The sequence below is a fragment of the Cebus imitator genome, unplaced genomic scaffold, assembly GCF_001604975.1.
Source record: "Cebus imitator isolate Cc_AM_T3 unplaced genomic scaffold, Cebus_imitator-1.0 Scaffold630, whole genome shotgun sequence".
Taxonomy (NCBI): Eukaryota; Metazoa; Chordata; class Mammalia; order Primates; family Cebidae; genus Cebus; species Cebus imitator.
The window spans coordinates 117,866-143,904 of record NW_016107945.1 but is presented as its reverse complement, the minus strand read 5'-3'; the positions used below and the strand labels follow the sequence as shown (position 1 = coordinate 143,904).

At 31.4% G+C, this 26,039-nt stretch overlaps 1 protein-coding gene across 50 annotated transcripts in view; it reads right to left on the bottom strand.

Moving 5' to 3' along the window:
- Positions 1 to 26,039, bottom strand: part of LOC108295309 (regulating synaptic membrane exocytosis protein 1) — a 224,059-nt gene that overhangs the window by 90,188 nt on the left and 107,832 nt on the right. For 18 of the 50 annotated variants that reach the window (XM_037734519.1, XM_037734520.1, XM_037734522.1 and 15 more), the window contains 2 exons: positions 20,592 to 20,704; positions 5,425 to 5,537 (listed from right to left, as the gene is read on the bottom strand). In XM_037734519.1, the coding sequence (XP_037590447.1) occupies positions 5,425 to 5,537; positions 20,592 to 20,704 (226 nt within the window). Of the gene's footprint in view, positions 1 to 5,424; positions 5,538 to 16,695; positions 16,726 to 20,591; positions 20,705 to 21,763; positions 21,947 to 26,039 lie in introns of all 50 variants that reach the window. The other 32 variants (XM_017517420.2, XM_017517421.2, XM_017517423.2 and 29 more) reach the window with 5 other exon arrangements.

The window sequence follows — 26,039 nt, the reverse complement described above, 5'->3', positions numbered from 1 at the left end:
ACTTAAATACTTTCTAAGACATTATAGTGTCTCTAAAATTTCTTTAAAATAGATTAACTTTTCAAAAACAAGGGCTGATATAAATTGAGTAAAAAGGCAGTGACTAGTCTTTACCTTTCTACTATGGCTTCATTAGACAGTTTCAGATTTAACCTATTAGTATCAAAAGTAGAACACTGGATCCCTATTAAATTTTCATTGTACATTATATCTTATATTCAAAAATACCTTTAAATTTGTCTCTGATATTCATTTCCTACAATTTTAGGAATCATTAAGTAAGAGATTAAAATGTGCAACGTTGCCAAAGTAGTTAATCTACTCTTATTTCTATTTCACTGTCTTACTGTGATGAATCACACAGTGAATAGCTTATGTATTACATAGTATTTTTATATATGTGTTTCAGTTGTAATAAATATTTAGGTTACATAACTATAAATAACTTAAAGATATTTAAAATGTAAGTAGTGCTCTTAGACACTGGTAGGTCAGATACTATAATTTCTCCTGTAAAACAAAGTAACATATGGGTATTTGTTTCTTAGAAAGCAATTTAATTTTAGATTTATTAGAAATTGGGTATGAAAATATCAAATGTTTATTAAACCTACAGAAAAAGCCATCTATCCTTTGTGATATTCCATGTCAGGAATTTTAATGAATTTGAACTGTCTTGCTAAAACACTAAATTAACTGATGCTATAGCCTGGTTCTATATGTACTAAAAAGAGGATTAGATAATAACATTAAAAAAATTATCCTAGAGGGAGGTCTGTTTATTTAATAATTTCTTATAAGAGAGTAGGTTAGGACCAAGACATTTAAATGTGAGTTTTTTTGTTTTTAGTGTTTTTTTTTTTTTTTTTTGGAGACGGAGTCTCTCTCTTTTGCCTACGCTGGAGTGCCATGGCACGTTCTCAGCTCACTGCAACCTCCACTTCCCGGATTCAAGCAATTCTCCTGCCTCAGTTTCTTGAGTAGCTGGGACTACAGGCACATGACATTATGCTTGGCTAATTTTTTGTATTTTAGTAGAGATGGGGTTTCACCATGTTACCCAGGCTGGTCTTGAACTCCTGAGCTCAGGCAATCCGCCGGCCTTGGGCTCCCTAAATGCGAGTTTTATTTCATCACCTCTCATGTGTATGTGTTGGTAAAAGAATTTCATATCAGGCATGAAAACACTTCCTAATGTATAGGATATCTATGCAATTATTTTTCCCAAGGATTTTTCATAATTGTGTGATTTATCCTTCAAAAGTCATATGCCAAATTAGAATCCAAAGGAAATTCATATATGTTAAAGTATCCAAACTGAGCTATTACTACTTATATTACTTTGTTTGATCTGAAAGTAATGCGATTTAAGACAATGTATTGAAAGCAATGTGAAGTATGTTTTACCAGCAAATTCAGTCATTTAATACCATGATTCTGACTGACTGACACAATTCATTTTAATAAGTTGTTTTTGATTTAGAGTATATGTGCTAAAAACTCAATAAGTTCACAGAGTAGAACCTGAATTTAACACTGTTGCTGGGTTACAAACACAACTCCTATATTATTGGGTTTTTTTAAACACTGTGCTAAAAGAGAGATGCTATGTAATTATTGTTTTCAAATGTATTGGAATGATACCTTGCCCATGAAAGAATATGCAATATTCTTTGTTCTGGTTGTTAGCATTGTGCTGACACCCACAACAAATGCTCCCCTTATTTGATATTTGACAATATTAAGCAGTATACACTAAAGCATAAAGTTATGTGAGTATATATGAAAATATTTTTTCAACTGAAGAAATCTTCTTTCACTTAAGCCATCTTTTCTTCAACCTTGTATACAGACCTTTGTTATTACAGAAAATAGACAAAAAGGGATTTCAAAATTCTTATGTCATAATAAATTTTTCTATATTACAATAAAGAACAATCTATCATTCTGACATTACACCACAGTTTTACTCACATTGGTTATTTGAAGAAAGTGAAATACTTTTATATTCACTTTTAACTGTTAAATTTACTTTTTCCAAAAATATGTTAACATTTTAATCGCTCTGAATTTCATCAGGCACGATCTGTTAAATTTCTAATGTAACAATTTAATATTTTAATGGTAACACATAAATTATATTTTGAGGAACATAATTCCTCAGGAAGAATTTCTACCAATCCTACAGAGGGGAAATAAATCATTGATGTGAGAGGAATAATAAAATACTACTATTTTTAGAAGTAAGTAATAACTAATAACAAACACTCTTCGGCTACCTACCAAATCCATCACATCACTTTTGGTTGCTGTTCCTGCGTTACAGAAACATAAACACTCTTTAAATTGTGAGTGCCTAAATGTGAATTCGCCTCTAATTATGAATTTCACTTCATCATTAAGGCATGCAACTCTGTATAACACCAATAAAAAAACAGAATGGTGACACATTTCAAGGATACGTAAGCAGTGTTGTTGTGCTTTTTCAAAAGCAAAGTTAGTGCTAATTCCTTACTCAGGATGGATGTTAGGGTCATTTAATCTTCTAAAAGAGATACTAGGTTTCAAGAAGCATCTCAGGAATTATAGTTGGCTGACAATGATTTGCCCTGAAAAAAATCCAGTTCTACTAGTGGTTGGTTAAAAGTATTTTGAGAATAGTTAACTAACTTCTTCTTGGCATAAATTTCACCTAAGGTTTGTTGCTTTATCCAAAATGTCAAATGGATTAAGATACTAAAAAAGAGCGAATAAAAGAATAAAGTCCAAAATTCAATCTTCATAACATTTGTGCCAATATTGGCTCTTAATTATAGCCATAAAAATATATCTTTGTAAAATAGTTATAAAATATTTGAAGTAAAAGAAAAAAATGAAAATGATAATTTCTCAAGTGTATGTGAAAGGTTTGAATTAATAAAAATGGCTACACTGAAAACAAAAAAATACATTGTGTTAGTATATAATATAAATATTAGAGATGTGGAGAATATTTTATCTTCTACTTGGCATATAAGAAAAGGCTAATCATTTATTTTATCTTATATAATTTCCTATCCTATATTCTTACAAGTTAGGAGCCACAGTACTGTACCTGAAAGTAATAGGTTTTAAAATATTCAAATGCAATGAGAGAGAGGAAAAGAAAAAGGGTGACTGTGCAAAGGAGGGAGGAAAGATAGAATATGTTAATTTAACTGTATGTAAATCAAAAGCCAGATTGAAACCTTTGAATCAATCTAGAGTAATGTGTTCATCTGAATGATATAAGTAGAACAAGTCATACCCTAAGTCCCAAATCCATTGTTTTAGGCCTCTTTGCTATACAGAGGCTCTACTAATTTTAACACAAATTTTAATAAATTACCTCTTTGCTTCTGAGCCTCAGTTTTCATAAATTTTGTAAATAAGTGAACTGGAGTAGAAGATTTTGAGGTATTTTCAAGTTTTAAATGTTATGAGCCAGAGAATTTAGAATCTGCCCAACAAGGTAAACCTACTGCCAACAAGATATACCTACTTTGGTTTACTATGACTCTTAGTGGTGGTTTAGACTTCTGGGTACTTCACTTTCTAGAGTTTTTGGATTGACGAATTAATGATTAGAGTCCCAGCTCAGGATGATACAGAAAGGCTTTCAGTATTTTACCCTGATTCTTTAGTTGCTTCTTTTTTTGTTTCCTATACTGGCTCTACCTCTCCTTGCTGTTCTATTTGACCTAATCTTTGGACATAAAGCTAAGAAACTGATAAAAATTTCCAGCTTTAAAGGAGCATTTCCAGTTTAAAGAAACATTCAGAATTCTGCATCCAACTATAAAGGGAAAACAAAACCCCGAATTACCCTGCCTTCTAATTCTCATTGCATTTGTAGTAAGAAAACAAAAATGATGGTATCTATGAAGAAGACAGACAAGTAGGCTGATTAGGTGATAATACCATAAATAACAAGTTGCAGAGAACATAAACCTGTACAGAGCTGAAATAGGCAACACTATGGGACATCAAGTTATCTTGCTTACCATTTTTTTGGTAATACCCTTACGGAATTGGGTATCCCTGAATCACAGTGACCCTCTGCATTGTCTCATTTGGAAACCCTTCTGCATCTAACCTAACACGTAAAGTGATAGCATGTATCAAACATACATAACTCTATAGCAGTCTTGGTGATAAATCATATTTTGTAGCCACCTCTTTTTTTTTATTAGTCATAGAAATCTGGATAGATAATAAACCACTTCTGCTGCTTAAAAATAAGTAGGTTTTTCCAGGTCAATATGTCAAGCTAATAATACTAACTTAGTATAGTTTTATTTACTTTTGATTTCTAATAGGTTATTACCTCCAAAAGAGTTTGTAGATATCAAATTATAACAAAGGTCAATCTATAATGGCCGCTGTTACTTTTGTAGTATTCTAAAAAGAAAAAAGGCTTTTAAATAAGTCAGATAATATATGTAAAATTACTTCATGAAGAACAAAAATCTATGCTATTTTAATTAGAATTATCAGATATTAGCAGTTTATAAACTCCTTAGTGTTTCCTTAGAACATATTATTGAAATAAAAATTAAATGCTTATCAGCACTTAACGTTGTGTAAATTTCAGCTTCTAGAAGTTTGAAATCAGTTACTTTTCTTACTAAAGACAGGGCAATAGGAAATCTCATGTTACATAATTTTTATCATTCACAAATATCAATAGTCAAATATCAATCCAAAGTAGTATTTAAGACTATAAATATATATCTTAATATCTTAATTGCAATATTTGAACGATGTTCAAGCAACAAAATGGCTTCATATATCTTGCTTATTTATGTGAATTTGACAAATGCTAATCAATCATTAAGTGATTTTAAGATCAAATATTTACATATTTTTAGAAAAAATCAAATCCAAGTTAATATTTCAATAAAGTTATATCATATGAAAATATCAAGAGGAAAGAAGTTTTTCAGGCTTTGGTAGACATTATGATGCAAGACTATCTTTTAATGATACTTTTTTTTTTAGATGGAGTCTTACCCTGTCACCCAGGTTGGAGTGTAGTGGCATGATCTTGGCTCACTGCAACCTCCACCTCCCAGGTTCAAGGGATTCTCTTGCCTCAACCTCCTATGCAGCTGGGATTATAGGCACACACTACCATGCTTGGCTAATTTTTGTATTTTTTAGTAGAGGCAGGATTTAACCATGTTGGCCAGGCTAGTCTCGAACTTCTGATCTTACATGATCTGCCCGCCTTGGCCTCCCAAACTGCTGGGATTACAGGTGTGAGCCACCGTGTCCGGCCCAATTGTATAAGAAAAGAAAATTATATACCTTTTCTTTTATAATTTGGTGCTTGCTAATCCTGCCTGGTACACACTCTACACATTTTTAAAAGGGAAAGTATTGGTTGGATACTACTAATTTTACCTTGGAATATTGCTCGCGATCAAGTTCTTGACTAGAACCAGACCCTGTTGTCTGCTTAAATCGATGCACTTTCATTTTCATCTGTCTTGTTCGCTCCTCCACTACTAAGCTTGCTGCAAAAACACATAATGGAAGCCTATTAAAACACGTGAAGCACCTCTTAAAAACTGAATGGTTTAAGATTTCAATGCTTTTGAAATGACTTCAATTAAATAAAATTTAGAAATAACACATGAGCAGTAAATTAAACAAAATGCGGAATATACAGTACTAGCAACTGTTAATCTAAAGATGAACATGATTCAAGTTACACAGAATGGGAAACATAAATGTTAGTAACAAAAGATAAATACTCTATTTCTTGATTTTATATGAAATATTTTCAATTCCCTTCATAAATGATTATGTGAAATCAAATTTAATTGTGAAAACATGTTTTCAATTTAAACAACTGTTTGTCACATGTACATATATAGAGAAAAAATATGCATACTTAACACATCACACGTATATGCACATGCTTACATGCATGCACACACCCAGTTAACACCCTTGGTTAAGAGCAGTCACCTAAAAATTGTTTTAATTATTAAGTATCTACTTTATTGAGGCATTCTTATAAATCATTAATTTCTGTCAGTGGCTTCTCATGAGTATTTGCCAGTCTTTAAAACAAACTTATTAAAAGATTTTCTATTCCTGATGGCTATATCTGAACCACATAAATGAAATTCATCATTTTTGAAAATGAATACATGACTTTTAGCCCTTTAATTTATAATATGTAAAGAAATATATTTTCCTTAAGCTTTTATTAATCTCCTTCGTAGCAAAGGAGGGCAAGAATTGCAGCCTTTGACAAAGTATGAATTATTCTAAGTTAGAATCCATCATCAGCAAAATCACTGAAAAACCCTGCCTTTAAATTTTTCACTTTTACAAATGAAGGAGAAAAAAACAGCTAAGGTACAGACATGTACCTTAGGGTAAACAACTCAAAAGATTATACCTATGTTGTACGAGAACTATGTTTACTTTATACAACTTTTGCCAACTTCCCAGACAACTTAACCTGTGCAACAAGTGTTCAGATTTTTAAGTTGTAGGGCTGTGTGTGTGTGTGCGCATGTGTGCATTTGTGTGTGTGGAAAATTGTTTATTGGTGACTGATATACTGGGAGCTTCTGCCAAGAGACTAATGTTTAGAAATTAATGGCAATGTCAATATGTCTGATTGACTTGGCTGATGATTTTATCTCTTATAAAGAGTTCATAAAGTCACTTACTAACAATTTTTTTTTATTGCAATTACTAAATGTGGCCTATTATCCTTTATTATAAAACACCAACACACACTTTAAAAAAGAAGTCAATCTGTAACTTTTATTGTGTGTTCAAGTACAGACTAATTGCACAAGAGATAATAAAATTTGGAATTTGTGGCTAAGTGTTTTAATCATACTTTTAGCACTAAATTATAAAATGTTTTCCTTTTTTTAAATTCAGTTAATTAGATAACTAATCTCAAATCCCCAACAACCCTTAGTTATGCCAGCTAAGCAATGATTCACTCCTGCTTTAAAAATGTTGACTTCAGAGCTTGAGAAATGTGGTTGAGAAATTTATTACATGACAACATATAAAGAGTCAAAAAGAGTATTATACAGTAAAATGCTATGTAAGAGTGATTAGAAACTCAGAAATGTGAGTTATATTTACAGAAAGACATATGCAATATAGAAAATGTGAAAATATCTGCTCTCTGTCTTTTGCCTATGGCATGAGTACTTCAGGGTACATGCCCAATCATTTGCTTTGAGTTTTGAGTAAGTCAAATGGACTGCAAATTTAGTTCTTTTCTATGATTAAAGCTTAAAGCAACTCAAAACAATCTCAATTAATAATAAAAACAGACTTAAATGGTGTTAGCTTAACTATTCTTAAAATGCTATTAACTTTATTCTAAAAAATGTTGACATTGATTAGTCCACAGCTTTGCAAACTTTACTTTTAGTGTCATGTAATTTTCAGGGTAGACTGTTACTTAGACACTGATAATTATATCCCAACAGCTATTGGCCTGAAGCAGTATGACACAGATCTAGGGACTGAACCTTACTAGGACAACATTTCATTTCTCTAAACATTAATAGGATTACTTAGCTTATGCTATAGTTGCATTTAAATCTTTATTTGCAAATGTAAACTAAATCATAAAAAGACAGTGGTAACATAACTAAAATGAATCTAAAAATGGTTCCAAATGATTTCATTTTACCTCCTCAAATCATTGCTATATTTACTCCCAATGAAATTAAAACTGACCTTATTTAATCTGTGAAAGTAAAAAAAAAAAAAAATCTCCAAATTAACATTATGATGCAAAATAATGAGTAGACTCCCTTGATTCTCCAACAAAGACACAGTTGCTATGCTATCCTCACTGCTTGCTCTAGGATTCCAGCAACAGAATCAAAATGCCAATAGTTTATCATTTATTTACTCTTATCAAAAAGCCAGATAACTACATAATATCATATTTTTGTAGTACTTTTCATTATTTCCTAAGGCATGTGAGTTAGTGCATATTCAGAAATAACTGTTTATACAAGTTATTGTGCTTCAGTAAAAGTTTTTTCATAATCACTGAAAAACCTTCAGGGTAAATGCAGAAATTCTTTAACTTTGCTAAAGATTTTGCATGTTTTCCATTTTTATTTTTCAACTATGTATCTATAATAAAATGACATTATTTCTGGATTACAGATATGTCAAGCCAAATATTAAGACAAATATAAGAAGATAGAATAATTATCATAAATTTGAACCAGAAGGCATGATTCCTATAAGTTATGTGATTTGTGTAGCAAATAGTAGTAATGATTAAAAACTAATTGAATCCTTGAAATGTGACTTTCTCTCTACTATTTTAGCATAAGTAAAATTAACTGTAACCCAGAGAGCTCAAATATCTTCCTTTAAAAAAAGATTACTATCATTTAAAATTTTTATATCATTTTAACAATTTAAAACCCAACAGCAAAACTAAAATATTAAATAAAATATTTTCCAATTATCCCACAAATCTTAGCATTAAATTCATATTTTAGGAACATCCTGAATGTTAATAGTATTGTAAACTAACAAAACCATTAAAAGGCCAGTTGCTATTTCTTCATAGAAAATGTAAAACTGGGAGGCTATAGAATTTTTATTTTTAAAAATGTCATAAATGCCACATAATAAAGAGCTAAAAAATACCTCTCATTTTCTACAATAAATACACTTATCATGCAATTTCATTTAGTCTTTTAATGAAAATTTAGCTTATGTATAATAAAGTAAAAAGATAAGAATATTTACTATAGACTATATTTCAGCATTACTTATAGATTTTGTGATTACATATTAAAATATATGTCTCCTAGTTCCTCATATGTAATATTGCAATTTTATAAAAATGCTTTTTTGCCCCAGGCGCTGAAGGATTGAAATCTTTCAGTATAAGGTACAAACTAAATTATGTGTCTTATGTTTTAAAAAATGATACTTTCTAAAAAGCATATATTAGTTTACAAAAAGGTATTTATTGAACAAGATCCATTTTCTTTATTCCAGCTTTATATACATTGTTGTTTCCAAACTATGGCTTTTTTCATATTAATCTATGTATGTCACAAATCAATTCAATGTTAAAATTATGAGAGTATAAAACTGGAACTTATTTTTAAGAGTACAGAGAAAACCATACTTGTGAAATCATTTCTTGTTTTCTAAAACTCAACAAGAAAAAACCTGGAGTATGTAAGATAAGAGAAGTAAATTTACAAATTACTGTAATTATTACAATCTTCATATGTAAAGTATTAGTATTAAAAATAAAGAAATTAAAATAACTACTTCTCTTTTCACATGCCTTGCTAAGAATTCCTAATTTAGTGTTGTCAATGAGCTTTAATAAATCTCTGAAGAAACTAAAATCATTTGATAATCTCGTTTGTCCTATATGCATTTTTCCAGATCTATCCCTTTCCTATTATTAAAAGGCCTATGACTTTAAAAATACCCTAAAAAATCCTTAATAAATCTTCCCTAATCAATCATTTAAAAATTTCTATAAAATAACTTCCTTCAAAGAGATAATGTAACTTTCTAGGAAACTTCTTTGACTTATCACATATTTGTAATTTGCTTTAAAATGCTGTAAACACTATAGTTACATATAATTTAGGACCATTATAATTTAAACTTGCATTCATATATTTAAAATATTTATAAATTTAATTTATAGAAAAATAAATTTGCTTGGATCTCAAAATTCCTTAAATCTTTCACATTTCTCTCTATGCAACTTGAAATTTACATGAACATGAAATTTTAAATGTTTGTGTTTGTAGGCAGAATTAATTTATATTAATATACTGTTAAACCTCCTAATATTTTCGAGCATTAGGTGAAATATGACTGTAAAAGGACAGAAAGAAGTAGAACATTTATATTATTAAATACATTGATGTAAAAATTATTTTTTAACAAGTTTAGCTAATACATGTATAAAAGTTGACACATGATATCATCTGGACAGGATATTTAAACCTGTCTAGTTAACTATGATGTGCTATTGTATTTTATGAATAAAAAAATTAGTATCTCTGCTTCCTTGCTGTATAGCAACACAATCAGAGTTCCATGACAGTGCAGTCCCATTCTTGTTCCAGAACATCTCTCAGGAAGAGCAATGATAATGACTGCATATTTAGAAGTTGTCAGGTAGAATGAAGAACATAAATGAAACACTTCCTATGTCTCAGTTATTGACTGCAGTGAAAAAAAAAAAGCTGAGATTAACAAGATGAAAAAGATTTAGCTATATCGAGACTGAAAAAGAAGACAAGATCTTAAATGTTTAATATATAAATTAGGTCTTAAAATGTATCAAAAAATATAGATAGTCTGATATTTGAAAATTCAAAAATACAATCCTTGTGTCTGTTCAGTTTTTTCGACTTTAGAGAAATAGGGATTGTTTATATGGATAAGCATTCTCCATATACCTGGAATCAAAGTGGCAAAATAGTAAGAATCAAAGAATGGGAATGACTAGGCATAGATTACAGTCCTAGATCCATCACCATTCATCAGTTCATCAATGTTCCTTTGATCAATTCCTGATATATCCCTCCACTACAGAGTTTTTATCTGTAAAAAGAAGAGGCTGCTCAGAGAACCTTCCAGCTGTTGTAGTCTATGATTCTATAGTATTTCAATAGGGTGTTGTTAAAATACTTATTTTTTTCATATTTGCAAAAATAGGAACCTCAATGACTTTGTCTCTTGCTTTATTGCCTACTTTCCAGCATTTTAAGATTTTCCAATTTACTATAGGTGTTATGAGGAAAGAAATTCACCAGTTTTATTTTACATCACTATTTTCTATCATGTTGTTTTCACAATTTAAAACATACCTGTTCAGGATTGATTCCAGGACCACCCCCTCAACATGTACCAAAATTCACAGATGTTCAAGTTCCATATATACAATGGCATAGTATTTGTATATAACCTAAGCACCTTATCCCATATACTTTCATCTCTAGATGACTTATAAGAACAAATACAAGATAAATGTCATGTAAATAGTACCTATATGCCTTTTCCTAAATCTATCCCTTTTATATTATTAAATGGCTTATGACTTAAAAGAATCTCAAAAATCTGTTTTACCGTATTGTTTAGAGAATAATGACAAGGAAGAAAAGGCCGTACATATTCAGTATAAATGCAACCAATCATTTTTTCCCCTAACATTTTTGATTCATGGTTGGTGGGAGCCATCGTTGTGGAACCCATGGATGCTGTGGGTCAACTGCAATGTACTATCTTCATGTTCATCCTTAGTTTGGGAGTCATGCAAACATAGTGAGAAACTTTGACATAGAACATATCCAACTTCCACATCTCCACACACATATATCCTATATGTAATGATTAAATGTTTAAAATATTTTCACTATGTAGAAATTTCCTAGTTCTGGGGCATTTTCTTGGAATAAAATGGATTTCAACTTGTAAGTGTAAAAAGGTTCCAAGTAGTTCCCCTTCTGACCTTGTATAATTCTCTTGGCTGTTAAGGATTATGCTATAACAATGTAAACAATGAAAGAACATCTATCTAGCATCTACCAATAAAATAATCACCTATCCATAAACTACCAATAAAATGAACATCTACCAGCATGAGAAACAGAAAATGCAATAAGTAAATAACACATAAGTGAAAACACCACATTGCCTTAAGGACTTTTAAAGCAAGCTACCTATGTTTAGTCTAGATAAGTGAAACTGAACATTGACATAAGGTGAAAGAGGCAATTTGTATATATATTCACTCAAGTCTCACTGAAGCCAAAACCACAAGATCATCTCCTGTTTCAGTGTGCTTATTCCCACTGAACTATCTAAAACAAAGCTCAGGATTTCCAACTCCAGACATCATTTCTCAATGTCAAAACTGCCAATTCCCAGAGTGTCACTGAAAATACTAGTTATTGACAAGTAAGAAAGTCAGGCTCTTATGAAAGAATCCGTCATTTACCTTGTCCTTTAGGGTTACACAAAGTTAAACAGCTTTTAAAAACCTGTTTAGGTTTTGAGAGGCAGCACTGTCTCCCGTAAGATGCACTTCAAATGCAATTTTTATAAAAAGAAACGTGTGTAATTAAGCTTTCTTTGGGGGATAACAAAAGCAATCACTGAGGAAGTCATGTTATTTATATCAAGAGATCTCTAAAATGTTTAGTCAAAATTTTTCATTATTCCAATAATACTAATGGATACAGAATCTATCTTGAAATACTTGATTGGCACTACTTTGCTAAATTCAACTTTGACTTCTGAAAGTCTTTTCCTGTATTTTACAATATTTGGAGAACATATACAACTTTAGAGAAAATACGTCAACGAGGCTGTCCACGGTTAGACATCTCTTTTCCCTCGGTTAGATCTCTGTTGCAAGTTCTGTCTTGGTTAATATGTGTTAAATCCTTTGAAGCTTTAAAAGCCTATGATACTATTATAAATAAACACATCTGAATCACCAAATGGGAAAATAGGGTCAAAAGCATAACTTCTGAATTTTTCTAATCAATCTGTTTAACCCTCTGGGTTTCTGAGGTTTAAAGAGAAGGCTAGAATAACAATATATTTATGAGACTGTGCCAAAAAAAAAGAAATGAATAAATTACTTTTCCTAATGGAGCACTAAATATTTATGAGTAAATATTCATAAACATTCATAGGTGTTAAGGACAAGCAATGCCCAGGAATATTAAGAAACTTGTATTTTCAAAATCTTAACACACAATAACCAAACATAATTCACCTAGCCTAATATACACCTAATACTACTAATAAAATGTAAACTGCTACTTAATGACAGTTAAAAGAATGCTGATTCTGAAAAATGCAAAAATTGGTTTACTTATTTTAGCAAGGGTACATAATTTGTTCTTCTGTGCTCCACAACCACAGTACGCTATTGAAATGTGCTTAAATTTTATTTATACAACTGTACAAAAAATTACTAAAATTAATGTTTTTTGCTTTACTTGAATTTCACCAAATTAAAGTTAATGCCCATAAGTTTCATGGAAAATATAGTTTGCATAACTTAGCATTCAAACTGTTCTTGCTGACACATAAAGAAGGAAAGCACAGTTAACTTATTTGAGAATTTATTAAAGAAACCTGGTACTTAAAAATATAGTTGATATTTTTATAGAGACAATCCTAAAGATTTAGTTACTATATCTATGATCTAGTTATAATAATTATTACATATTTTATTAGTGAAACAGAAAAACAAAAAGCACCAAAATGGTATTTCCTTTGCTCCTATTCAAATAATTTACTTACTTAACTCTACTTGCTTTTCATTCTTCATGTGTATAAATTATACACTATGACAATAAAGGAAATTCATATTTGTAGAAAAGATAATATGATGTGTTTTGTTATGATTCAAAATTGCTTCCAAGAGCCAAAAACTTAATGCACTTAAAATACTACCTAAAGGCATATAAATCATAAATTTATTATGATAGTAACATTTTTCTCACCTTGAAGTCATTTAATTTCTGGTTCAGTTTTGATCTTCTTATATCATTATTTCGATGCCCCCAAACTACATTCATGGGCTCTTTAAAACTGTCCAAGAAATGTAGCAGAGAGGGAAAAATTGGCTTACTTTTAGAATGAATAATTTAAAATAGGCCTATAAAGCAGTTTGTGAAAACTACAATGATATGGTCTTTCAGCTTTCAACATAAAAGAGGGAGTGAAAACATAAACAAAGTGGTATGAACATTTACAGTTCCTTGGTTAACTTTTCAAGCCAATGGATGTGTTATCTTTATTCAAATACAAGATTGTCATTTTCTCAAGTTTTACTGCAATTTGAGGAGCACTCCAGATGTAGAAGGTTTAACTGAGTGGTGCAAAACTAAGTCAATATAGAAAGGAAGGAAAAACTGAATGGGCTTCTCCAAAATTCTGGTGTTGTGAGTGGTGATTGTTACAGAAACATGATATAAGGCACAGAACATGGGCTGTGGAATCAAAATCTGGTTCAGCTTCATAGCAGCTTTCTTACCTTTGGCATTCAACGTAACCTCTTTCACTTTATTCAATAAAACGGGTGAAAAAACATTCCTTGCAGTTGTATATGTGTTAATATAATTACATAGTGATGCATGCAAAGCAGGTACTCAGTAAATACTGTTTGAATGTTGAGGAGCCTACAGAGCAAAGTGGTTAAGAACAAGTTCTCTGGAGAGAGACCTGGGTCTCACTACCTATGCTATCATTTACAAAATGAACTACTGTTTCATAAGGGGCCAAGTTTTTAATCTAACCTTTAGCTTTTCAGCAGGAAAATAAGGATACAAATAGTTACATCTCAGGTTGCTGTGACAATATGAGATAAATATGTAACACTTTTAGTAGAGTCACTGACATGTAGAAAGTGCTCAATATATTCTACCTACCATTAGTAATGTATTGAGTATTTTACACTTCTCTTTATGTGACTTTACAAACATGCTGGAAAATTAATAGACTGGTTCCCTATAGGGTAACGAATCATCCTTGTTTGCTCTGAACTGTCCCAGTTTTAGCACTGAAAGTCCTGCATCTTGGGAAAACACTAAGTCCTTGGCAAACTGTAATCACTGGTTGTCCTACAGGTTTATCTACAATTAATAAAAAATGGACCCAGACTAATGAGCCCCTTAGCTTGTGTACTGGTCTTCATTTATCCAGGATGCACTCACAATCACCTGAATTCTCCAATAAGATGGATTCCAGCAAAGATAAACTTCAGCTCGCAGCAGTGGGATTTCTATGCTGTTAACTTTTCCTTTCCTTTGGTTTATGTGAGCTTAAAATATGACTTCAGTGAAATTTCTTGACCTTGCTTCTATCCTTTCGAGGCTTTGAGAGCCACGTTCAGTGGCTAAACTGCTTTATCTGAAATCCCTAAGGAGAAGTGCAGCATCCTTTTTCTGACCTATACCATGCTGGATGTATTTTGGGATGTGCTTCTTTTTATTTCTAATAATGTGGTCTACTCTGTGAGGCACTTCTACATCCTGTTTCCGAGGAACACTTGGAGGGGTGATGACACATCTCAGCCAGGACACACTGAGTGTACAAAACCATAAATTGACATGCTCTGAAGAGACGCCCTAAATGTGCATATTTCATGCAGACTTTAGGTTATACTTACGGGTTTTGTTTTGTTTTATTTAGCTAGCTTTTGCCCAGTAATATATAAGGGAAGGGCACTAAATGAAGAATTACTATATTTTTCATTCTTTTCGATAAAAGAATTAGATCATGGCCCATTTCTAATATCAATCTAATACTTTTATTACACTAAAATTTATATTGCAAATCCAACTACATTTCTTCTGTATCTAAGTAAAAATACAATGGTCATTTTTGTACTACTGAATCTAATGTTGTGTTTCCAATATCTGACCTAAAAATGCAGGATGGCTAGAACCTATGCAAAATCTATGGCCAAAACATCTTGATCTCATTTAATTTTTAACTTTTTATTAATGTATGTATTGCCTAATAAGTCAGACACTATGCCAGAATTATATATATATATATATATAATACCTGAATATAGTTACAATATATTTTATAAATTCAGATTAAATATGTAATTTAAAATTTTCTTTTTCTAACACTGAGATACATAACACATAATAAATATACTAGGAGCAAGAAAATATATTTGGGATCTGCGCTTCTTAAAATGGAATACACCATCATGTAATGGAAAAGGTCAAAAGTAAAAAGATTTGGGTTTGTAGTAGACTAGCAGTTTGGGCAGATGTCATAATCTCTCTGAACTTGTTTCCTTATTCATAAAATAGGAATGATGTTATTTTCAGAACCAGTTTTGAGTTAATTTGTTGTTACTATGGGCAACAAATTAGTTCAATTGTTAGTCCACTTTCAAATATTGAGAAAATGTGCTTTTGTTAAATTATACAGAATTATATAATTATCAAGTATGATTACCCTGTTCACATTAAGCTGAAAACTCCTGTTCAAATAGTTAATTATCAGGCCAACAGTAACTCTGAAAAGAAAATGGTGTGGGCAGCATATGACTTTGGAGTGAAGCCTATAGCCTACTTGAAATTCAAGTGCAAAGACCAAACATGCTGAATGGTTTTCCTCTCCTATGTCTCTCGGAAAAGTAAAATTAATGGATATTTTAAGAGTACTGAGGAAAACGGAAGTAATATTTAGGCAGCAGCTCCCCACATGTATGACTGCAGCAAGGGCTGGTACATTTACTAAGATTACCATTATCTGCAAGGTAAAATACAGGGATTTTCTATTTTACCAGATATTACACTGAATAGAAGGTAAAATTAAATCTTTCATCTATGAGAGCAGAGGAATGCAAACAAAAAGAAACAAAGAAAATGTCATTTTCTAAGGAGAATTGTTTTCTAGTTGTCAGTGTGGATAAATAAAATTTTTAAAAAAACATTAATTTTAAAGTAATCTCTTTGATGTGAACACAGAATATGAAAGAATTAATATCAAATACACTACAAAATCATTTCAGGAAAATAACTACCTGCTAATTTTGCTCATTATTCAATAAATACAGTTATATAACTCTTGTATATTACTATTTTTAAAAGTAACAATATTAAATGGTTAAAAAGTTATGTTAATATTTACCTTTTGTGGAAGAGTTATATTTTTCTTGTTCTTCAATGAATTAAATGCACATAATGATGGAAACAAAAGAAAGAAATCAGCAAATTTATAGTTAGACATGGAAATGTGAATTAACACAAAGGCATGAATAATTAAAATGCATAACATATAATGTGACATGATAAATTACAATGAAAAACCATGAGTTCCCATATATGGTACTAAAATTAATCAAAGAAAGAATGAATACAGCAATTTAAAGATTAAAAATGAAACAAAAACATTGGGAAATTAGTATGTTTGGCATTTTAAAAATATATTCTGTATTTTTTTTCCTTTCTTTTAAGAGCTGTATAGTATTTCAGTACCAATTTTATTAAAACATCTTAATTCCATTGTGATTTTTTTGTAAAAGCATTTAAAAGCATACTTAGTTTTCATAACAAAAATTTTTATTATTTCAAAAATGAAAGTTCATATGATGAAGGCTCATATGATAAAATGAAATTTATTTTTTTATCTGATAAACAAAAAATAAATACCATTTTTACACTTTGTTTGCACTATGGGAATTTTCTGTATCATTTTCCACATGAAAAATTTAAGTAATCTTTTTTTCTTCTCAAATTAATTATATTAAAATATATCAAAGTAAAATTAGTTGCTTTGTAGAGACTATACTTCTTAGACATTTTGTCCAACTCTTTATTGGTGTACTACTTACAGAGGACTAATGGCCTGTTTCTGTATTTCTGAAGAGGAATATCATTGGGGTTTTAAGTAGGTGATATAATAATGGAAGATATAAAACATAATTAGCACATTTACTGCTAGTTTGTGAATGATCTCTAAATACTTCTTTAAAAGATCCAGTTGAGCACACACACAAAAAAGTTACCGGTTGGCTTCAGAAATCTATTTTTACACAACCATTTAGGCTGCTTTCAATCTGACTCTACATAAGGCATATGCTGAGATATCATGTTGAAATATAACCAGAAAAAATTTTGTGCAAGTCTTTGCTTTCAATTACCACATACCATTAGAGTTACTTAAATTACAAGGCTAAAGTTTTCAACTACTTTATCTCAAAAATCTGTATTGTGATCACCTCTTTGCTTTTCCCCTAAATCTACTTTATAATAATTAGACTCTATGTAGCAAATAGGCTAGCATTCTCAATTTTTAAAAGAAACTTTAAAACACCTTTTTAAAAATTGAGTAAACAGGTCTTTTCAAGTGATACATTACCCTTTAAAATAAGAAATACTGCCTTTATGGTATAAATAGAGACTGGTATATTTAATTTACAAGAAAAAACATACTTGCAGTGAAACAGTCAAATTGTCTTGGCATACATTCTAAAATCAGTAATGTAGATAACTGTACCCAGAAACTGTGTATGAATAAAATTATTTTATAAGTGCCTCAAGAAGCTGTATCACTATCTGGTAATCTAAACCATTTGAAATATTTGTTCTTACCAATCATCTGTTTATTGACTCAATTATTATTTTTTAAACAGAAAACCCCCTTTGTTAAAAATAAAAAGACAGAAAAGATGGGAAGGAAGTCAAGTGCAGTAGGGGCTTAATCGATTGTAATAGACTGTGGTCAGCATTAATCTTCATGGGAGATGGAGCTAAAGTTTAACAAATAATATAAAAAGAATAAAATGAAATAATTCTATAGCCTTAAGAACAACAATGAAATCAATCTTAAATAGAACATGCTAAATCCTATCTAACTCATAAATCAAATTAAAAATTTACTTTTGAAAACATATTTTAGGACATGCAAAGCTGTCATGCGGACTGTTCATTTTGAAATAGAACCATAGTAAGATAATGGCAGACAGTAAGATCATTTACCAAAAGTCCCAACGCACATATTTACATCATAAAAAACACCAGGTCTATTTTATTTATAGAACATTTCAATATATAAATACATAAAATACATGCTCTGTGTCATATTTTTTAAAAGCTATATGTATATAACTCTAAAGATCATATATTTCAGGAAATTCAAATGACTAAAAGTTCTTATTAGTGTATTTGTCATATTAAATATCAAAATAACTCCACCAATGTAGTCATTCCCTTCTTCCCACCTCAATTCAATTCTTACAAACTGATGATTTCTCTGAAAGACAACTGTGAATACGAATATCATGAACAGTAACATTGATATTAACAATAGAACATGAGCTTTTTAAAAAACCAAAATGCAACAGACAATCCAACTGACTTTGTGGAAGCAATTCTCATTTCTACAGAAATGATGTAACCATAATCTCACTATAGGAGAGTTATATGCAGTAACATTATATGCTTTTGAACCCATAAAATGTTTTATTTGCAACCGGAGGAAATGCAAAGAATTTTAGGAGCACATGACTTTTAGAATATCAATCTTTAGCAAACTATGATTGGTAAGACTGAGTTTGTAAACACCCAAATTTTAGTTCTTTCAGTTGTGCAACAGGAGCTCATGAATAGATAATTGAAATAAACACCAACTTTTGTTTTAAAAAATAAATTTTAAAATAACTTCATCTGGGTTATTGCCAGATTAATTATGAAAATCTTATAATGTTCCCAGAGGAGAAAAATTTTAAAACGTCAATTGATAATTCCAATGAATTAACTGCTATTTTATAAAAGAAAGTCAGTTTCACAACACATCATATTTTTATGATTCACTAAATGAATATCCTTTCAGCAACCCTGATAACTAAAGCATGGTTTATCAATAGAATGTATTTTTACAAATACAAACCCAGAGTTTATCACACCAGTATTGCTCTATTAATAAGTTGATACCATTAAAAATCTACACTAATTTTTCTAAAATCAAGTATTCTGCATGGCAAACTATGCCACATCGGTCTTTGAAACAATGCATTCACCTTCTGAGATCTTTAACATTTCTGTGATACATTCAGTAAAGCACTTCAATTAAGTGAGAAAAATACATATCCCAGTACCCTCAATATAAAATGAAATGCAAGTTTTCCATTAGCAACAGTCAACACTGCTGAAAAAAAATACTCAAAGTGTTAACCTTTCAGTTGTTTTATAGAGATGAAGATTTTTAATAAATATCTCAAATATAAATCTACTACATTTATATTACAATCCCAAAGTAGAAATTATTTTAGTAAATTGCTTACCAAATCCCCCATTAAAAATATGTGATAAAAAATGATAACAAGTCATTTCACCTACTAAGATATGTGATAGCACTTTGGGTTGCATGAGAATACTGACTATTTTAACCCAATGTCTAAATCATCTAGCTCAGGTAGTTTAGAGAATTTAGTTTCTACTAAACACAGACCGTATACATTCTCTCTCTCTCTCTCCAATTTTGTTGCTCAGAAAATGACACAATAATATATGCATAAAATATGGAAATCTTTAAGCAATATAAACTGTTGAAGATACTAAAACGTGTTCTGTCATTTTTTTATCATCAAACTTGTATTAAATATAGGCTACTGCTAATCAAGTTAAATTAAAAACATAAGCAAAGGATTCAGTATGATTGTTTAACTTAAAAAAATCTTTTAAAAGGTAAAGTATTCTTTTAACACATAAAACGCCATGTTGTACTGAGATTTTAAAATTTTATTTTCTTCCTTTGTCCCTTTGGAAAAAGATCTCGGCCTCCATCCCTTCTGTTAAACAACCATTTAAAATTCATTCATCCAGCAAAACTCACTCAGCAAAAACTGAGTGCATGCCATGAACCACTGTCACTAGGTGTTGGGGATAAAATTGTAAGAAAATTAAATTTTTAGGATTCAGCAAACTACACATAATCAAAATACTATTTATTCAATAAAAGGAGTGTAAAAAGAAGAGGTTCTCAAATCCAAGATTTTTGGACAATGATCTCTCTTTATCGGATACCTTGTTCTAAACTGCCACTTCTCACTGGCACTTGTGGGAGCTGTCTTCCCCTGCGACTGCTGAACGATGTGTCTGCTGGAGGAGATTGTGTTGGACTTCTCTGTCGGTGCATTCTGCAGGCAAAAAGCAAAGTGGAAATAATAAAATTCCATTGTGGTCTGACAAAAATCTTTTCCTCCTTCCTGTTACTATTAAAATAGACATAAAGCCCCTCACTGGGCCAATGGGAGCAGAATCAAACACTTTTTATGATATGTGTAAATGGAATATTACAAAAAGGGGTTAAATGAGATAGGGCAATGTGCACCACACACAGTTCTACATAATGAATTCTTAAACTGAGCAGAATCCCATTCACTTCTTTTCATTAACTTTCTATTAAGTTGTTCTATCTGGGCAAGTTATTCATTTTTGGCAGTAGTGAACCAAATATATCTAATTACAGCATCCAGATCTTAACAATATGGGTAAACACGATAAGAAACACCATTGCCTAAATTGCTACTATTAAATTGATATATACTGTAGAATTATTTATAACTAATAAGAATTCTAACTGCAGACTTTTATAAATTACCACTCAATTGTACTTTATTTCTATAAATAGGAACAAATTTGAAAGATATTTAAAGTAATCCTGGACACATTATGAAATGCACTGGTGCAAATATTAAAATTACAAATAAAATTTGAGAAGTGTGGAGATATATTACTACTGCCCAGGGTTAAGCTGACTTCCATCTGTTGGTATTTAAATACTTTTCCAACTAAAGAACTTTAAAACATTCTAACACTTTACTGATATAAAAGATTTAAAAAAATTCCTCTTATGCTTTTTAAAGTAGGCACACATTTAACTCCAAGTAACTTATCATAGAAATTTCACATAACTAAAAAATTATATATGAATATGCCACAAACAGATGAAAGGACATAACACAGCCAAATTTAATTTTCAATGAGAGCTAATTGGCAGAAACTATAGAATACCACCAGCACAGTGAAGATAGATGCAAGTAATAGAGGATGTGGAGAGATTTAAGTGTCACAAAGAAAGGATTAAAAGTTATGGTGTTATAATGAGTGAAAGCTTCGAGTGCTCAGGAAGGTACAACACCACACCAACACCTGGAGGCAAGACATGAATGCTCAGGGGGACACTGAAGAGCGACCTTGTCAGAAGCGGAGAAGGTGGCGCCGACCCTCCAGGGACAAGGTGGTGCATAGAACACAGTGTTCTGACACTAGAGTGCTCACTCGACCTTGAGCGAGCAGGATGTTTTCCCCTAATGACTGGCTGATCAGTCGTTCTTGGGGCTGCGTGTCCCCGTCTAGAAAGACATGGTGGGAGAACCCTAAAACATTAGGGCCAAAAAAGATCTTCAGTCAGCAGGTTCACATTAACTTTGACACCAACACATTTGTCCAAGGAAAACCTGGTTACTCGTACATGACAGTAATTTCAAAGAAGAGAACCCATCACATGATTATTAAAATGGAATTCAAATAAAACTGACAAGTTATTATTGCAAATGTGAATGCCATGTGGTTTTTAAAGGCTAATTGGTGTTGCTCTTATGTAATAAACCTCTTGTATGTTCCAGTAGGGCAGAGACTTCTGTCTCTTTTTCTTGGGTGGGGGAGGGAGCTCTATCTCTAGTGCCTACAACACAGCCACACAGATAGCAAGAGCTCAATAAAGGTATGTTGCTGGAATGAGTAACCATAATTAGAATGATGAACACAGGGAAGGTTCAAGTGCTTGCTTTCAAGAAGAAATATTGTAGCCTCTACATTTTTATAATGTTCATAATTTTACTATGTAATAAGCAAGACTATGCCAAAAACAGCAAAAGAAGGCTGCCTTTTGAGGTTAATCTAAGTAGACAAAAAAATTAAAACAATATATGATGGAGAATGCTTCATTAATTATACATCTAATTAAATATAAATGGCTTAAATATGGATAAAAACATGTTCTCTCAGATATAACAATATCTGAAAAGGTATCTGTCCATATCTTGACAATTATATTAATATGATGTTTAAAATTATTATGAAGCCAATTAATGAATTAAGAATAAAAAACTGATGTTTATATAAATGTACTTATTTTTTTAAATGCATGCTTTTGCCTTTTTCATTGATTTTGGTATATATTTTAAATAAAATGCATAATTAAAATACCTAGCATGTATTATTTTGGCAGAAAGAATAAAATGATGCCTCATTCCTTTTAAAGCAATACTGTAAAATTCATGTAGTGACTAAAAATGTGTGAGAATAAAGAATACATATTTATCACCAAAAGCACATTAAGGAATGTCATTCAACTTCTATTCAGATTGGCAATTTTTCTTTTAAGTAAAATGATTTTTACAGCTATAATGACTTTGATTCTAAGAATCTTATTCATTTAAGAACAACAAAATGGGAAAATGTCAGGTTGAAGAAAACAGAAAAATGTTCAACTCAGTTTTTTAATAAAGGTGTATTTTACTTTCTTGAGCTATAAATTAATGTGTTATCACACCGTAATTTAAATCCTGAAACCTGGACTGTTACCCCAATTTCCAAATTAAAATAAAAAGTAACCGACAGTGTTCTACATATCTGTTCATTCTGAATTGGTTTTTCACATCAACTATACAGAATTAATTTCTATGAGATAGAGTACATGATCAAGTCCTTTCCAATGATGAGTTTTATCTACTACCCTTTAAAGCCATTATTATGACAATAAACTTCAAGCAATCCTTGTTCAAGATACACTTTCTAAATGTGGCTTGCAAATGGAATTATACAGTTTTGCACCTTAGCACTGAAAATTTCATGGATATTACAATTTTACTAAAATCTTGCTCCATTCCTTAATGTAATTCGCAACCACTAAAAGTAAAACTCGAATGTGACTTGAAATGTAAATAATTTAGGTGAACTTTCTGTAACATCAAACTAAAAGGTGAAAGTATAAAAAGCAATTCCAAGAGCAAATAATTCCTGGGCGAATATTCACAGCTCAACCACGTATAACTTAGTGTTCTATCTCCTAAGCCATGAGGCTTGCAGTGCCTGAAAATAGCCTGCAATGTTTGAGGTTAATCATTTAGCACAAGATCTGTTTTTTCCTTTGACATGAAAAGTCTCTCAATAATGAAACAGTTCCTGCCCCCAGCCACTCTGTAACAAGCATGAGAGCACAGACCAAAGGAGATGCACAGAAAGCCACTTTGCCAGAAGAAAAAAAGAATATGGTAGCAAAACTGAACTATGAAGAGGAAGCTGGGGAGAGGAAAAATGCAGAGCTTGGAGAGAGAAGAGCAAGATTTTGCAGAAGCAAAATAATAGAACCAAGTAGAGCTTGTTTTTAGGCAAGAGGAAAGGACACTTAATCAAGAAATTCTGAGGTACAGAGTGTAAAGTTGAAAGAATCCAGGCTGTTGTGCCTGATCTTTTCAATGAAATGGGATGTGCTAAGAATGTAAGGAAGTAAGAATGACAGAAAAATGTGTTAGAGACTAAAACAGGTAATGAAGGATAGATAAATACAGCTACTCTTTACTGAGCATCAATATAGGGTAATTTGCACATGCTAGGAACTGAATGTATTTGTGCTCATACGCAGGCATGCATGTATATATGCATATATATATCTATATGTGTATACACACATGTACATACATATGTGCCTTCTTCTGTTCTCACACACTGAGAAGTGTCGTTATTAGTATTTTATTTTATTTTATGACTGAGGGTTATCGAGTGACTTGGAGTAAGATAAACAGCTAAAATGTGGTAGAGGTAGGATCCACACAGGTCTGCCCAGCTCCAGTGCTTGCTCTCTTTTCTGTCTAGTAAGATACGATTTGTTTGTGTATCATGAGAAAAAAAAATGGTAATTTCACATCTCAGGATGTACCAGGAATCTCATAACACAAATCATGTGTCCAAGTATCAAATTATTTGGTGGGACTTAACAGAACTGTGTTCGAGAGTTTGTAGAATCAAAATATATAGACAATGGCATTTTACAACTATATATTCTAATATGTATATCTGTACTTCCTCATTTTTAAGAAATGAGGTTTGAGGGCACGTGCGGTGTCTCACACCTGTAAACCCAGCATTTTGTGAGGCCAAGGTGGGCAGATTACAAGGTAAGGAGTTCGAGAGCAGCCTGATCAACATGGTGAAACCTTGTCTCTACAAAAATTCAAAAATTAGCTGGGCGTGGTGGTGCACACCTGTAATCCCAGCTACTCAGGAGGCTGAAGCAGAAGAATCACTTGAATCTGGGAGGAGGAGGTTGCAGTGAGCCGAGATTGGGTCACTGCACTCTAGTCTGTGTGACAGAGTGAGACTCCATCTCAAAAAAAAAGAAAAGAAATGAGGTTTGCAGAGCAAAATTTCAATTCAAACTTAAGTATGCCTGACTCTACTCACCATTTCCAAATATGTATCTAAAAATTTACCACTGAGTTCAATCCATGCCTATTCTCCTTCATCTAAGACTAGTGTTTTGATTTACACTTAAGTAAAACACACTTCTCAATAAAAATTTAAGTCTTTAGTGAGACATTTTTGTTGCTACAAATGGACTTGCAGTAAACTTCTACCAAAGTCTAAAAAAATGTAGTTTTTTTGTTTTTTTTTTTCCTAACAACTTGTTAAAGGATGAACATGCATGTGGTGGTATTTAAGGTCAAATTTTCAAACTGGTTCCTGCTGTGTTGGTCCCTTACATGCCTACAGAGGCTCTTTTGCAAGAGCACACCATAAAATGTATACGTAAGCAATTCTAAATAGTAGTCCAAATAAAGAAATAAAGCATACCCCAGTTAAAATGTAGAGTATAGTTTCCACAAGAAAAGTCACTAGAATGGAATGCAGAAATGATGGGCAGCAGTTCTCATGGGTGAATTCACATGAAGATGAAATGCTAGACTTTTATCTCATCAAGAAGCTTCCCAAGAAAATATGACGCATTTCTTTAAGTGGTTTGGCACAAATGACATAAATCAGTTCTACTTGTCTCTTAACTACAACTGGTCATCATTTTTTTCAAAACATATTCTTAAAAGGTTATCTGTCAAGAGGTTACATTTGTTGAGGGTAATAAAAGGCCTTTAAAATTAAGATCATTAAAGCAACTTTGCCAGAAACCAATGCAAAACTGTGTAGTATGACTCCTTTTAGGAAGTTATCAACACTCAAAGGCCAGGAATCAATGTCCAAAGCATTTATACTGTGTCTTCAGTTCACGTGCAGCTAGATGTAAGTTCAAGGTATCTTCTGAAGAAATAAGAGCTAACGTAAATTAGAATATTCAGGCCAGTTCTTTTGTAACTTGCTATTCAACAATTCACACAGAAAATAGGCATGTAGTTTACACTCTAATAAAAATCAATGAAAAGCTTTAATTATAATCAAACCTATCTAAAAGGTTAG